The sequence below is a fragment of the Canis aureus genome, chromosome 6 (assembly GCF_053574225.1).
Source record: "Canis aureus isolate CA01 chromosome 6, VMU_Caureus_v.1.0, whole genome shotgun sequence".
Taxonomy (NCBI): domain Eukaryota; kingdom Metazoa; phylum Chordata; class Mammalia; order Carnivora; family Canidae; genus Canis; species Canis aureus.
Window position 1 is genome coordinate 55,668,638 of NC_135616.1, and position 17,141 is coordinate 55,685,778.

The 17,141-nt window shown below is 38.1% G+C and overlaps 1 protein-coding gene across 1 annotated transcript in view; it reads left to right on the plus strand.

Moving 5' to 3' along the window:
• KLHL20 (kelch like family member 20) overlaps window positions 1-17,141 on the plus strand; it is a 54,950-nt gene that overhangs the window by 32,699 nt on the left and 5,110 nt on the right. Inside the window, exons 7-10 of the mRNA XM_077901727.1 lie at window positions 2,383-2,566; window positions 4,474-4,617; window positions 15,131-15,264; window positions 16,190-16,398. Coding sequence (XP_077757853.1) covers window positions 2,383-2,566; window positions 4,474-4,617; window positions 15,131-15,264; window positions 16,190-16,398 — 671 coding nt within the window. The remainder of the gene's footprint in view (window positions 1-2,382; window positions 2,567-4,473; window positions 4,618-15,130; window positions 15,265-16,189; window positions 16,399-17,141) is intronic.

Sequence of the window (17,141 nt, forward strand, 5' to 3'; positions counted from 1 at the left end):
ACTTTCTGTTGATCCTGAGTAATACTAGTGAGAAATGAGCATCAACCCACCATGATTGATGGAAAAAGAAAATTGGAAAGCACTTGCCAGTAGCAATAATGGATCATTAATGTCACTTTGCATATGAAGAATAGCCTGTTTTTAAATAACACCTTTGAGTGACCTGGGTGGTTTAGTTGGCTAAGTGTCAGACTTCAGTTTAGGTCAGGATCTCGGGGTTCTGGGATTGGGCCCCACCATCAAGTCCTCAGTTGGCAGGCAGTCTGCTTGTCCCTCTCCCTTTGCCCCTTCCGCTGCTAGTGCACTCTCTCTGTCTCTCTCAAATGGATAAATCTTTTAAAATAAATAAATAACACCTTTTTTTTCTGATTATATATATGCAGTATAGAAATTTTTATTTACAGCAGGGCCTGGGTGGTTCACTTAGTTGGGCGCCTGACTCTTGATTTTGGCTCAGGTCATGATATTATGATCATAAGATTGAGCCTACCATGGGGCTTCATGCTAGGGTCAGAGCCTGATGGGATTCTCTCTCCTCCCTTCCCTCTGCCCAGCGTGTGTGTACACTCACTCGCTCTCTCTCTCAAATAAATAAGAAATTTTTATTAACAAAAATATAAAGAAAAAAAGTTAAATTATCTGCCATTATTTTTACACTGTGAAGCTTTTCGTTTTCATTTGTGGAGAAAAGCCATTGGATCTTTTCCTTTACAACTGGTATTAGTTTTCCCTGCTTTTTCTGTCTTTTTATGTTTTGCAGATCTGAATATCATTCTTGAGTGATACTGTTCATTGACATTTTAGATCTTGACCTCTCTGTCTCTACTTCAGTAAACCTTAATCCTCAGTTTCCTTTGGTTTTTTATTGTTTTCATTATCTTTGGAATGCCAAATTACCAATTCTCACTTAACTTTGGGAAATTGAGCCTTCCTTACTTCATCACTCTGTTGAAATAAACCCTGGAAACCTAAGATCAAATCTATAATCTTAGTAATTTTTTCCCAGGAGTGTTTTACTTTTCTTGGTATCTTTTGTTTTCCATTAGGCTCCTGATACTTACCATTTTGTATTTCTGTTTTGGTTTTGTTTAAGGTTTTTTAAGTTTTCACAGTTCAGTAATCCTTATTCCAGATACTTTCTAAAAGTTGCCTCTTTAAGGTAATATTTTTTGACCAAATCTGTCTTTGATTTCTTTCCCTGCTTTGGTAATCAACAATTTATTTCCTATATCTATGAGTTTGTTTCTGTTTTGTTTTTTAGATTGCACATGTGTGAAATTGTATGCTATTTGTCTTTCTTTGAATGACTTATTTCATCTAGTTGGATCCCTCTAGATCCAATTGTGTTGTCACAAATGGCAAGATTTCCTTTTTTTTTATTGCTGAGTAATATTCATATCCATTCATTTATCAGTAGACACTTGGGTTGCTTTTATAATTTGGCTCTTATAAATAATGTCACATTGAACATAGGGGTTCATAGATCTCTTTGAGGTGTTTTCATTTTCTTTGGATAAATGTCCAGAAGTGGGATTACTAGATTGTATGGTAGTTCTATTTTTTTAATTTTTTGAGGAACCTCTATAGTGTTTTCCAGAGTGGCTTCACCAGTTTGCATTTCCACCCACAGTGTATGAGGATTCTGTTTTCTCCACATCCTCAGCAATACCTGTTATTTTTTAAAATATTTTATTATTTATTCATGAGAGACACAGAAAGAGAGAGAGGCAGAGACACAGGCAGAGGGAGAAGGAGGCTCCATGCAAGAAGCTCAATGTGGGACTTGATCCGGCACTCCAGGATCACGCCCTGGGCCGAAGGCAGTGCTAAACCACTGAGCCACCCAGGGATCCCTCAACACTTATTTTTTGTCGGGTTTTAATTCTTTCAGCTTTCAATAACAAATTATATTTATGTAGTATTCTTTAGAAAATTTCATGCATGTATTATTTTTCTTTTAAATTTTTATTCCTTATTTTATAAATAAGGTATTTTAAAAGATATTCCCAAGATCACATCGCTTAGTAGATGTAACAGTCAAACCCCAGTTTTCTAACTAAATTCAGTGTTCTATCCATTAAATGCCACATTACTTTTCAGTCTGATTTAAATTGGTGTCCTTCCTCCTCTGTAAAGTGGACCTAATACTAACTTATTTAGAAAATTAAAGATTATAGCAACCCCAGTGGAATAAGTAAATGTTGTAACTTATATTTTGACCTACTTCTAGAGATATTTGGTAAGTCCAAGCATTAGGTCACAATTTAAAATTTTGCTGTGAAAAAAATAAATAAATAAATAAATAAAATAAAATTTTGCTGTGAATGATACATTTTATGCTTTAGAACAGTATTCTCCTGATCAGTTCTATTACTTCCCCAGTTGGTGGCTGGTGCAGTGGAGATGCCATTTCTAGTGTTGAACGATATGATCCACAGACCAATGAATGGCGAATGGTAGCTTCAATGAGCAAAAGGCGATGTGGAGTTGGGGTCAGTGTTCTTGATGACCTGCTATATGCAGTAGGAGGCCATGATGGATCCTCTTACCTCAATAGTGTTGAAAGGTAAGTAAGGTCAATTTGAAATTTTTTTCCATTTGAGATGTTAACTAAGAAACAAATGTGATTTGCTGCTTTAGTGTTGCATCTGTGGCACTAGTTGGCAGCCTTGACCACTTAACATGACATGCAAGTCCTTCATAATGTAACCTCCACCTATTTTTGCAGTCTCCTCCAGCCACACCACTGTTGCCTAATGCTACTCCAGACCCACCAAATTGCCTGTAGTTATTCCTCTTTGTCTACCCATATGCATGCTGTTATTTCTTCCCTGGAATATCTCAAGACTCAAATGTTACTTCTTATATAAAGCCTTCTGACACTATACAATTAGTTACTCATTCCTCTGCCTTTTTATAAGTATTTTGAACATCTGATTGGCTATCATTGTTAAAATGTCTTTTCCCACATCTATCATAGTGCCTGGCACACTGGAATCCTACAATAATTGATTTTTAATAACTTGTAGTTTCTTGCTTTCATATATCCTTTTTCATTCAACTGTGTTGATTTACAGTGATTCTTGGTATTTCCTAAACATATCTATGACATCCTGCAGCATGGAGAGATCTAGAGGTATAGATTATATAGCTGAAAAATAAAACAGGGGGATCCACTCCATAGAAGTCAAAGAAAAAAAAACCCCCACTTAAAAATAAATTGAGCTAGAGATGCCCAGGTGGCTCAGTTGGTAGAGCATGCAACTCTTGATGTCAGATTTGTAACTTAAAACCCCACATTGGGCATTAGAGCCTACTTAAAAAAAATTAAAAACATAAAAATGATTAAAATAAATTGAGAAAAAGAAATAAGAATGGAAATGATTAAATATTTACAGCTTTATAACAGGGAAGCCCAAGTATATCAAAATGTGTGGATACTAAGGTAGTATCCAAGGGAAAATTTATAGTGCATTATAATTTAGTATGCATTCATTTGAAAATAAGACAGATGAGAAAATAAATCATGCTTTTAAATCATGAAGTTATAAAAAGAGCAACAAAACCCAATAAAATAGAAAGCAATTAAGTAGAAAAAAAGGAAAAAGCTAATGAAATTGAAAGCAAATAAAACTGATAGAATTACAAAAAGAGCAGTTTGATAGTTTTTTTATTTTTAAATTGAAAATGACTCTATTCTCTGTCCCTTGATTCTGCTTCTCATTATCTATTTGAACAAGGAGAAATATACAAAGGTAATCACTGTTTATAATAGCAAAATGTCAGACACAATGTCAGGATACATCAATAGGGATATGTAATGGCACACACAATAATGAAATGCTGGAAAAATCTAGAGCGTTATCTGTAAGTGTGGATGGATCTCAGAAGTATGTTGAGTGAAAAAGCAATGCCTACTATCTGGTATTATTTATGTAAAGAAAACATGCTTGCATATAAATATACCTATTTACAAGTATTTTACTGAAAAGTCTTGGGACGCTTGGGTGTCTCAGTGGTTGGGTGTCTGCCTTCATCTCAGGTCATGATCCTGGGTTTCAGGCATGAGTGCCGCATCAGGCTCCCCACAGGGAGCCTGTTTCTTCCTCTGCCTATGTCTCTGCCTCTCTGGGTTTCTCATGAATAAATAAATAAGTGAGTAAGTAAGTATTTTAGTGAAAAGTCTTAAAAGGCATACACCAAGTCCAAAATAGGAAGAGACCAGAAATGGGTGGAACTCAAAGAGGAAATTTAGCTTTATCTATAACATTCTGAAAAAAAAATTTTAAAGAAAATATATCCATATGTAACTTATATAAGTAAAAATTGTTTAAAAAAATAAAACCTAAATTAGCTTTTCATATCCTTTAGTTGTTAATCAGCCCATATTTAGAGGAAAGAATATAGAATATGTAAACAGAGCCAAACTTTCTTTGTGCAATACAAACTCTGCTCTTAATGTGTTTTCTGTAGGTATGACCCCAAAACAAACCAATGGAGCAGTGATGTGGCTCCTACAAGCACCTGCAGGACAAGTGTTGGTGTGGCAGTACTCGGAGGTTTTCTCTATGCTGTGGGTGGTCAGGATGGTGTGTCCTGCCTCAACATTGTTGAAAGGTGATTTTTTTCAAGTCATTTTCAATTTTTAAAAGAATATAAAGGATATTTACCCAAAGGAGTACCTATACCCCAATGTTTATAGCAGCAATGTCCACAATAGCCAAAATATGGAAAGAGCTCAGATGTCCAATGATAGATGAATGGATAAAGAAGATGTGGTATGTATACACAATAGAATATTACTCAACGACAAAAAAAAAAAAAAAGAAGAAGAAATCTTACCATTTGTAATGACATTGATGGAACTAGAGGGTATTATGCTAAAGGAAATAAGTTAATCACAGAAAGACAATTATCATTTGATTTCATTCACATGTGGAACTTAAGAAACAAAACAGGATCATAGAGGAAGGAAGAGGAAAATAAAACAATGTAACCAAAGAGGTAGACAAACTACAAGAGACTCTTAACTATAGGAAACAAACTGGGTTGCTGGAGGGGAGGTAGGTAGAGGGATGGGGACTGGGTAATGGGCATTAAGGAGGGTATATGATGTAATGAGCACTAGGTGTTACATCCAACTGATGAATCACTAAACTTTACCTCTGAAACTAATAAAATGAATGAAGGAATATAAAGGGTTCTTTAAAGGAACCATTTAGGACACCAAGGTATCCACTGTTCGGTGGATATCCCATGGGCTTTAGGGGAAAAGTTTTCAGTTGATCTTAAGGGTCTAGGACAATGAAAGATAACCTGATTTTTCAAACTATTTTTTATACTGACAGAGCCTCACATTGAAGAGTTGGAATCATATTCTAAATTATATTCTGGGGCAGCCCTGGTGGCTCAGCGGTTTAGCACCGCCTTCAGCCCAGGGTCTGAACCTGGAGACCCAGGATCGAGTCCCACATCAGGCTCCCTGTATGGAGCTTGCTTCTCCCTCTGCCTGTGTCTCTGCCTCTCTCTCTCTCTCTCTCTCTCTCTCATGAATAAATAAATAAAATCTTAAAAAATAAAATAAAATAAATTATATTCTGTATATGATATCAAGCATACCACTGCTGAAATATGTTCTAATTTTTTCCCCAATGCATGGAGTGTACTTAATATATGGATGCCCAGACTTCCTCAAAAAAAAAAAAATGATTCAAGTAATAATCTAGCATATCTTATAAAGATAGCATAATTATAGTCTAGCATATCTTATAAAGACCCCCAAAGTATTTTGTATATGGATTCTCATTCTTGAAGTGTACTTAGGGAACTCTGGGTTGGCTATGAAGTTTAATTTATGCTTTTACATATCAGTTAACTAGTGAAATAGATTCTATTCTTAATTTCTTGCTCCATCAGTTTTTTGTCATTCTGTCCTAGAGATTAGATTTTGGAGTCCCATGGGTTAACGATTACTAGCAAAAATGTACTGTATTTCATCCCCACTTCTTAAAAACAAATGCTTCATGTCTCTGGAATTTTTCAAATAGCATTTACTAGTTGGGTTACCATGTTTAAGTTGAAGAGGTTAACTGTCTTAAATAGAGATAAAGTTGTAGGTAACTCTTGAAATCTTCCTTTTTATTTTTCTATTAAGAAATTTAATTCCCCACTTTGAAAATTCTATGCAAGAGGCTTCTGGGAAGATAGCAAAAACAGCACAATTCTTTAATCTCTCTAAATTCCCACATAAAAACAGAGCAGTAGGGGCACCTGGGTGGCTCAGAGGTTGAACGTCTACCTTTGGTTCAGGTCGTGATCCGAGGATCCAGGGATCAACTCCCAGATCAGGCTCCCTGCAGAGAGCCTGCCTCTCCCTCTGCCTATGTCTCTGCCTCTGTCTCTCATGAATAAATAAAATCTTTATAAAAAAAAAACAATAAACAGCAAAGCTAAAAAGCTGTGGATGAGTTATGGAGCTTGTTTGGATGACAGTATGAATGTACCTAACACTACTGAACTGTACACTTAAAAATGGTTACAGTGAAAAATTTAATGTCAGTTGGTGGTACATCTTACCACAACTTTAAAAAACCCCTATGGAAAGATATGTAGGTTGGAAAAAAAATAAAATAAAAATCCCTATAGACAATTTAAAATATAACTAGGGAAGAGGTATTCCCATAAACACCAAAACATCAATGGGCAAAGACAAAGTACCAAAAGCCACAAGACCTGTATGATATTACTGTCTATGCAGGAGAAAATACAGAGAAGCACTTGAAAGTTTGACAGATCTAAGAACAGAAGAACTCCAAAATAGACAGTATATATTTACTAGAAAGAGTGAAGGTGAAAATTTATGACCAACAACTGGAACTAAGGAGTTTTGCTCAATCCCAATATAGAGTAAGTGCAAGAGACCTGTAATAAGATCTGAAGGACTTAGAAGAGGGTTACTCAACGTCAGCACTATTGCCATTTTAGGCCAGATAATTCTTTGTTGTGGGGGGCTGTCCTGTGCATTGTCAGATATTTAACAGCATCCTTGGCCTCTACTCCTTAGTTTCCAGTAGCACACACCTGGTTGTGACACCAGAAGTCTCTAGACATTGCCACATATCTCAAGGTAGGTGAGAGGAGTGTTGCAAAGCCACTATAGTTGAGAACCAGCTAGGCTAGAGCTATCTAGTTGCTAGGAACCCTCAGAACTGACCAGCAGGATGACCTTCCAGAACAGGGCCCACATTTCTGGATGCAGGATCAAAACTGAGCAGGACAAGATTAACATACAAGAAGGGAAGGCCAAGATAAAAAGGAGGACCAGTGAATAAAGCCAATAAATCTCAAGAGGCAGGGATCCCTGGGTGGCGCAGCGGTTTGGCGCCTGCCTTTGGCCCAGGGCGCTATCCTGGAGACCCGGGATCGAATCCCACGTCAGGCTCCCGGTGCATGGAGCCTGCTTCTCCCTCTGCCTGTGTCTCTGCCTCTCTCTCTCTCTCTCTCTGTGACTATCATGCATAAATAAATAAAATCTTTAAAAAAAAAAAAAAAAAAAAAAAAAAAAAAAAAAAAAATCTCAAGAGGCAAACCACTATACTTCTTTAACACTATATGAAAAAACTAGAAAGAGTTCCGTGAAGTTAGAAAAATAACCATGAACCACTCCTGAGGAAAGCTCATTTCATGTAAAAAATGAACAACAAATAGCAACGTTTTGAGGTTAGATCCAATACAGAGTTAATAGATGAAGAGAGAATAAGCAGCACAATAACATCTCTATAGACAATAAAAGCACAGCAGAAAGACATACCCGTGGAACAGAACAAAACTATAATCAACTATTTCACGTTAGGAAAATGATGCAAGGTATGAAAACACTACATACATCTGAATTTGAAAAACCCAGATATAAAATGACAAAACCTCAGAAAAATATTGGAAATAAAAGGAAAAATCACTTCAGAATGAACATAAAACTAGAACAATAAGACAGATAATGCCAGAAGACAAATAGAAAGTGAAAGAAGAAATGTTTTATTTATTTTTTTAATATTTTTTTTTAATTTTTATTTATTTGTGATAGTCACAGAGAGAGAGAGAGAGAATGAGGCAGAGACACAGGCAGAGGGAGAAGCAGGCTCCATGCACCGGGAGCCCGACGTGGGATTCGATCCCGGGTCTCCAGGATCGCGCCCTGGGCCAAAGGCAGGCGCCAAACCGCTGCGCCACCCAGGGATCCCAGAAGAAATGTTTTAAAGTCAAAAAAATAAAAAAAGAAATAAAAAGGATATGAGAGAAAAAAAAGGATATGAGATAACAACAAATATTGAAGATAAGTAAAAAATCCAATATACAGATAATAGGAGTCCACAAGGAAAAAACCAAAGCAAAAGAATGGAGCAAAGGAACAAGTGCTAAGAACTATAATTCAAAATTATTTTCCTGTTCTAATAAAAAAACAAATTGTTTTTTGAAAGAATACACTATATTCTCTGAATACTGACCCAGAACAATTAGCACCAGGTTATATTCTAATAAAATTACTGGACCTTGGGGTAGCCCAGGTGGCTCAGTGGTTTAGCGCCACCTTCAGCCCAGGGTGTGATCCTGGGGTCCCGGGATCGGGTCCCACCTCGGGCTCCCTGCCTGGAGCCTGCTTCTTCCTCTGCCTGTGTCCCCGCCTCTCTCTCTCTCTCTGTGTCTCTCATGAATAAATAAATTTTTAAAAATCTTTAAAAAAAATTACTGGACCTTGAAGAAAAAGGAAACAAATTCTTTAGTCAATCAACAAAAAAATACATGTTATTTATACGGGAAAGGAATTTAGATTATCATCGTACTTTTTTTTTTTTAATTTTTATTTATTTATGACAGTCACACACAGAGAGAGGCAGAGACACAGGCAGAGGGAGAAGCAGGCTCCAGGCACCGGGAGCCCGACGTGGGATTCGATCCCGGGTCTCCAGGATCGCGCCCCGGGCCAAAGGCAGGCGCCAAACCGCTGCGCCACCCAGGGATCCCCATACTTTTTTGAAAGCAAGATTTTATACTATAAGAAAATGGAATAACATTTAAGATATCCAAAGAAAATATAAAATAGGGCAGCCTGGGTGGCTCAGCGGTTTAGTGCCGCCTTCCACCCAGGGCATGATCCTGGAGGCCCGGGATTGAGTCCCACATTGGGCTCCCTGCGAGGAGTCTGCTTCTCCCTCTGCCTTTGTCTCTGCCTCTCTCTGTGTGTGTGTGTGTGTGTGTCTCTCTCTCTCTTTCTCTGTGTGTGTGTGTTTCTTATAAATAAATGAATAAAACCTTTAAAAAAAGAAAAGATAAGGATTTTATATCTAGAGAAACTGACTCTGAGGTATCAAGGGCACAAATAGTTAATATGTAAGAAATCAGGCAACATTGTTCCCATGAGTCCTTACTGAGTAATTTACTACAGAATAAGCTTCAGACAAAATTACCCCAGAGACATTGATGGAGAGTGAGTGTGAAACATAGTCAATCAGAGAACTCTGAGTAGATAAGGGTTAAAAGAGAGAGTAGCATGCACTGGCTATATGCTCATTCAGTGCAGCTGTGGTACAAACATTTTCAAAAGTGGGAGGAGAATGGGAAGAGATATGCAAAAAAGAATTTTAATTGTCCTCAGGGATATCAAAGTGATAGTATTGCTAATCTAAGACTGCTATGTATAATGTGGAATAAAGGAGATGGGTATGGGTTATTCCAATTCTGTCCTCTCCTGTGTTCTTGAAAATTAGGGTTCTTGACATGGAAGAATATGAATGTAAAATAGAAGAAGTTAAGTAAAAGAACTTATAGTCCTGATTTTCAATTTGAATTAAGTTCCTCATTAAAAAAATTATACTCTAGTTCTGTCAACTGAAGAGGCCTGGAAATAATGACCAAATAGTGGCAGTGAACAGCTCCATTCCTAAATTGTATCTTGAAGTTCTATTTCCCAAAAAGAAACTAGGGCTTCTTGGAGAAATGTCTTTTTCCAGATTTAGGACAGGAAATATACAGATAAGCCTGGGCTAGCTTGTCATACCGGATGGCAAGCAACCTGTCAAAGACTAGGAGATGTCAAAAAAACTCAAGGAAAAACTTGAAGATGTTCCCAGTTGACCAAAGATGGGACAATTTTAACTTTAAAAGAAATAATAATTGTGATTGATTAAAATCCAATAAATATATTTAAATCTGTGAGTTCCTATTGACCCTAAAACAAAAAACAAACAAACAAAAAAACTACTTAGTTGCCTTTAGAAGATCACAGAGAATGAATCATCTTGAATACTAGTATTTAAAGTGAAAGAAGCACACATATACCCAACTTTCTTGTATGAACTGTATCACATATGAATTGGGTACAAAATAGTCAATAAAATAATTGTTTCTTTTTTTTTAAGATTTATTTATTAGCGTGGGGGGAAGGGAGCAGAGGAAGAGAGAGAATCCTAAATCAAACTCCACCAAGCACAGAGCCCAATGTAGGGCTCAAACCCAGGACCCTGAGATCATGACCTGAGCCAAAATCAAGAGCCAGCCGCTCAACCAACAGAGCAACCCAGGGCCCCTGAGGATTGTTTCTTTATAAAAATCTCCCAATAAAAGAAAATAAATGATTGAATATAACCATTTTGCAACACTCAGTAAATAAATGAGCAGTTAGCAGCTGCTAACACACACCTTCTGTAGTTTTGCCAAAGGGACCAAATGTGGTCTGATCAAACTTCTGGATCCAGCTGCCAGTTTGTGGAACATACAGAGAATAGACCAGTGTGTTGGACTGTGAGTGTCTAGTCAATCAAATCCATGTTGTGGGGGAATTGCAGGTCAAATGCCCCAGATTCTAAGAGATGAATTTTAGGGGTACAAAGAAAAAGGGGAAATGGAGGAAAACCTGTAGATAAAAGAGACTTGAAAAATTTATAATGAACAAGTGTCTGGGATGCACACGTGGGTAGAAAAAATGATGAAGAGGGATCCCTGGGTGGCTCAGCAGTTTAGCACCTGCCTTTGGCCCAGGGCGTGATCCTGGAGTCTCTGAATCGAGTCCCACATCAGGCTCCCTGCGTGGAGTCTTTTCTTCCTCTGCCTATGTCTCTATGTCTCTCATGAATAAATAAATAAAATAATTAAAAAAAAAAAAAGACAGATGCCTAGGTGGCTCAGTGGTTGATCATCTGCCTTTGGCTCAGGGCATGATCCCAATCTCAGGATTGGGTCCCACATCAGGCTCCTTGTGAAGAGCCTGCCTCTCCCTCTGCCTATGTCTCTGCCTCTCTTTCTCTGTGTCTCTCATGAATTAATAAATAAATGAAATCTTAAAAAAGAAAAAATTATAAAGGAGGAGGTGATTACTGTAAAAATCAGGATAATGGTAATCTTGTGGGGAAGAAGACATTGAGCTTGGAAAGGGACACATGGGAGGGCTTTCATTGTGGCAGGCAAAGTTATTTTTCTTAGCCTAGGTGATGGGCTTTCCTTATAATGACTCATTAAACAATGCATTTGTTTTGTGTGGCTTTCTGAATCAATGTTTTATTTTATAGTTTAAAAATTATGCAAACTTCTGCTTCCAAGTAGAATTCAGTGAGTAGTGACAGCCATCACTCCCACTGCACCAACTAGGAAAAAAATGAGAGTACAAAAATATTTTTTATTTTTATTTATTTTTTAATTGAGTACAAATTTTTTTTAAGATTTTACTTATTTATTCATGAGAAAGAGAGAGATGCACACACACAGGCAGAGGGATAAGCAGACTCCACGCAAAGAGCCCAGTGTGGGACTTGATCCTAGGACTCTGGGATCACGCCCTGAGCCGAAAGCAGATGTTCAACCGCTGAGCCACCCAGGTGTCCCCAAAAATATTTTTTAAAACATCAGAGATGTGGGCAGTCCCGGTGGCTTAGCGGTTTGGTGCCGCCTTCCGCTTGGGGCATGATCCTGGAGACCCGGGGTCGAGTCCTGCATCGGGCTCCCTGCATGGAGCCTGCTTCTCCCTCTGTGCCTTTCTCTCTCTCTCTAATAAACTTTAAAAAAAATAGAAATGTGGAAAAAAAAATAGAAATGTGGAAGTAACAAGGACTAGATGAACGAAAATCCCATTGAAGAAAAAGCTCATTTATGTGAGCTGAGATCATCAGCTGTTTTCTTCCCTAGGGACATTTGCCAGATCGGAAGTGTTGAATATTGGACTTGTCTTAGGCGAAGGCATTCTCTTGTAGGAGAGGTAAATCAGTAGAACTATTAACAGTCATGCAGGTTGGCGTAACAGATTGGAATCTAGAACAATTCCAAACATACTGCTGTTTTTTCTCCATGAGGTGTTTGCTAAGTGCTGGGGTAGCTCCGGGGACTAGGGAACTAAGGTGAGTGAAATCTCCTACAACTTGACAGTGCTTAGAAGATAGTGTCCTGCTGTGTGGAGGGGCCTGCAACAAATACAGGATGGATCTCATCCTTGAGACATTTGAAAACTGAGTGGACTGAGTCTAATGAAAGCTGAATTTCTGATTGGACTGAGGTGATTAGTATTTCACCCTCCCTGCCTAATACAGGAAAGAGCGAATCCCGGCTGGTAACTGGGAGGGATAGGTGTAGTAGCGGCAGTGCTGGAATAAGGGGATAATATCAACCTCAATTTCTAGGATTCCATTTCTTTATAAAATGTCCAGCACACTATAAAAAATTGTGAAACATCTGAAAAAATATGGCCAGTAGCTGAGAGAAAAAATAGACAATAGAAGCAGACTTATAAATGATCCACATTTAGAGGCGTGGCTGGGTGGTGCAGTCAATAAAATGTTGGACTCTTGGCTTCAGCCCAAGTCATGATCTCAGGGTAGTGAGATCAAGCCCTGCTTAGGGTTCCATGCTCAGAGGGGAGTAGTCTTGAGATTCTCCCATTTTCCCTTTTCCTCTGCCCTTCCCCACTTATGCACACTCTTTCTCAAATAAATAAATCTTTATTTATCTGAACACTCGTAATTTATCAGTCAGTAAAAAAATAATCCATTTAAACAGAAAAAAACTTTAAAATAAGTATAATGAATATATTAAAATAAAATATATATATTAAAATAGAGAAAAGATTAAAAATGGATAAAAGGTTGGAGAATTTTAATATATAATTGAAGTCTAAAACCAAGATGTGCGTTCTACAACTGATAATATCTAAAATTAAGAACTCATTGACACAAACAGTCTAACATACATGTAATTGGAGTCCCAAAAGGAAAGGAGAGCTAGATAAGAGCAAAAGCAGTATTTGCAGATAGAATTTTTGGCTAAGAATTTTCCAAAAGGCATTAAAGATAAACTTTGTCCAAAGTACATGGGTTGCCTGGGTGGCTCAGCAGTTGAGCACCTGCCTTCGGCCCAGGGTGTGATCCTGAAGTCCTGGGATCAAGTGTTCCATCAGGCTCCCTGCATGAAGCCTGCTTCTCTCTCTGCCTACGTCTCTGCCTCTTTATCTCTGTGTCTCTCATGAATAAATAAAATCTCAAAGTACATGAACTTCAAGAAACCATCACTAACATAACCTTTCTCCAAGGCTCCATTCTCCAGTATTTATGTTTCTGCTGCTTTCATCTGTATTTGTTATGACATTCTCAGAATCTGTTTGGAGGTTTTTCCTTAGGAACATGCTCCGTCTCCCTCACCTGCTTCTTAAGAGCAAGGTCTATTTTTAGTTTTGTTTATTTTATATTTTCTGCAATAATGATAGAATTTGCTAATGGTACTTAATAAACTAGCAGAATTTCCCATCCATGCAATAAAATGCCAGCACTATTCCAAGTGATTTTCTGAACCTAGTCATTTATCAGTCAGGACCCAGTAAAGAAAACAGAAGCCATACCAGTTATTTTGGTAGAGAGAATTTAATATTCAAAAATTGGTTAGCAGATATTGAAGGGCTGAAAAAAAAAAAAAGAGGACACTGAAGTAACTGTAGGAACCCAGATTTGGGAACACAAAAGAGAGAGATTAGAGCTATGGGAGCCTAGAAGCCAGAGGAGAGATCCCACAGCGCTAGAACCATCAGCACCTGAGGAGTGGGTGCCCTGAATAGCTGTGACACACATCCATGAAGGATTCTCTTCCTGGCTGATTTTGGAAGATTATATTTTCCAAAGATGATTACAGTACCTGTCATGTCACATGCTCTGTATCATTTGCCTTTGACATTCTTCTTATTGAACAGTGGAATTTACATTTTCTGCCCTTGATTCTGGGCCTGCCTTATAAGAACAGCCAAAATGGCACTATGGATGTGACTTTTGAGGCTCGGTCATAAAAGGTATATCTTTTAGTTGGATGTTCGGGGGGTACCTTTGAAGCCTTGAACTGAGGTTGTCATGCTGAGAGGAAGCCCCAACTAGCCAAATAGAGAGACTCTGAAACCCAGCCAACCCCCTGCTGCTTTAGCACCCTGCTCCTCCAGCCCCAGCCACAATTTGATAGCAACCACATGAGACACCTGAGCTAGAACTTCATGTGAGGCCCTTCCCAAATCCCTGACCATGGAACCAGGAGAGTTAATAAAATTATTTTAATCATTGAATTTTGAAGTGATTTATAGAGCTGTGGATAATTGGAACACTGGTACTCTTACCTCAGGGACTCAGAGGAGGTGCCCCACAGAGCCACAGCAGAGACTTTGAACAGGCACACTCGTTTTGGAAGTGCCAGAAAAAGGCTAGAAACTAAAATTAACTGGTTTAGTCAGAGGGAAGAGCTCATTGCTGAGACAACACTAACAGGATTGGCAAGTACACAGAAAGGAGTCTGTCCATTTTCCTCCCCCTAGATTCCAGCAACTAATCCTTCCTCTTGGCAGAATCTAATAGAGAGCCAGCTTGGCAAAGGGAAAATGTTTTCAGAGTTCTAGCCCCAGCATCACAAGGCAGACTATAGAAAGTAGCTTAATGACTGACATGGGCACAAATTCTAAGACTTTTTTTCCTACTAAGTAAAATATGTTAGATTCTCACTGTGCTTTTGACCATAGTAAGTGTATGTATCCAGCATATCTTTAGCGTGATTTCACACCTTCTGAGAAAGGCCTCACTTCATAAAAACAGGCATGCAGTCTTTGTTTTCTCCCTCACTGCAGGTATGATCCAAAGGAAAACAAATGGACCCGAGTGGCTTCTATGAGCACAAGAAGACTAGGCGTGGCTGTGGCTGTGTTAGGAGGGTTCTTATATGCTGTAGGTGGCTCTGATGGGACATCTCCACTAAACACAGGTTAGTCTTTTCCAAGATCAGCACATTCCTCAGGAGATTCCCCCTACAGAAAATTTTAAAACTCCAGGTTATCCTATAATTTTAAATTATAAAATTTAGACAATTTATATATTTATGTAAATAGTATAATTACTTATAATAATTTAAATATTTGAAATTTATTTTCCCCTTAGAATACAACTCCTAGCTCTTCCTCAGATCCTTCTGCAGCCATATTCTCCTAGCGTATTCCCAAAATATTTTTCTCCCTCCTCTTTATAAGCTTCTAGGAATTTATAATGAATGAAAGAACTATTTTCCTAATATGATTATTTGCCCCACCCCCAACCATCTCTCCTTAAAAAACTAAAGCCAAAAAAAAAAAAAAGACAAAACAAAACCTATATTATAACTTAAGAATAAATAAAAAGCTATAGTTATAAGCTGGTTTATGTGTCGGTCCTTTCTGTTGAGAGATAATGGTATTTTTGCCTAAGGATATTGTCGTGTGACACTTGGATCAGATTCATTGTCACATATCTTGTCTTCTGCTTAGAATGCAGTAGGAATTAACAGGCAAAGGGAATACAAGAGTACAGAAGTTATCTGATTATGAAAATTAATTACTAGTATAGAATGGTGCCTACAGATCCTATGGTCTAATCCCCTCATTTAAAGATAAGATGAGGCCTCAAGTCATACAGTCAGAACTATACTAAGGTACCTTGACTCCAACACATGCCCTTTCCACCATACTGTACCCAGATGAAACCATTAGCCCCAATAAGATTATAGTGGTATTATCCAAAGGTACACAAGTCCTCATAAGCAAAAATCAGATTGTGTATTGAAAATATGTATTATCACAAAGTTTTAATGGCTATTAGGAAAACTAGTTAGAAGAAATGGCTGAATGGTCACTTACTGGTTTTTTTTCCCCCTGCAGTGGAGCGCTACAATCCTCAGGAAAACAGATGGCACACCATAGCTCCTATGGGGACCCGGAGGAAACATCTAGGCTGTGCAGTGTATCAGGACATGATCTATGCCGTAGGAGGTAGAGATGATACTACAGAGCTGAGCAGCGCTGAGAGATACAACCCCAGAACTAACCAGTGGTCTCCCGTGGTGGCTATGACATCCCGCCGTAGTGGAGTAAGTGCCCAGCTACTGAAAACTTTGGGAAAAGAACAACAAGAGAGGGCTATGCAGGAGAGCTCTGATCTTAAAATACTGGTACAGTAAGGAGATGCACTGTTTAGGCAAAACAACCCCTAGCTACTTTTGTACTGGAAAAAATTAATTTCTTATAATTGCTGTTATCTCAAGTACTTAAATACCTTCTATTCAATCATATCTTTAATAATAGAATTATTTTTTGTGATTTATCTTTCATTGATTGTTTCCCTGAAAAACATTATCTTTCCACTACCTTATCTAACTTCACCCATATTCATCCCTCTCAATTAGAGCTAAATGTTCTGAACTAATGTTCCTAGGTAATATTCTAAGTAGTTGGCACACCAATACAGATGTTTAGGCAGAAACACATCTGGCCCCACCACCAGTCTTCACAAACTGGTATGGGTCTGTCCCATCTGTAGTTTAGACCTGGCCAGGCTGACCTATGTCATGTTCTAGACCGTGGATGACTTGTGACCACAAGAGACTTCTAGGGTGGAGTATAGCATTCATCCATCCTAGGACATTTGGTTTGTAGTGAAATGTAACCCATAAACCACTGATTGTGTCAGGAATCCATTGATGTAGAACAACAGGTGGGAGAATGCAGCAGTAGCTAAAAGACTCCATTATCTGAGGATAAAAAGGAATCAATTTTGGTGTGCACAAATCAGAGAATATCACTGATAGGCATCAGCAAGTCAAAACATTCCCAT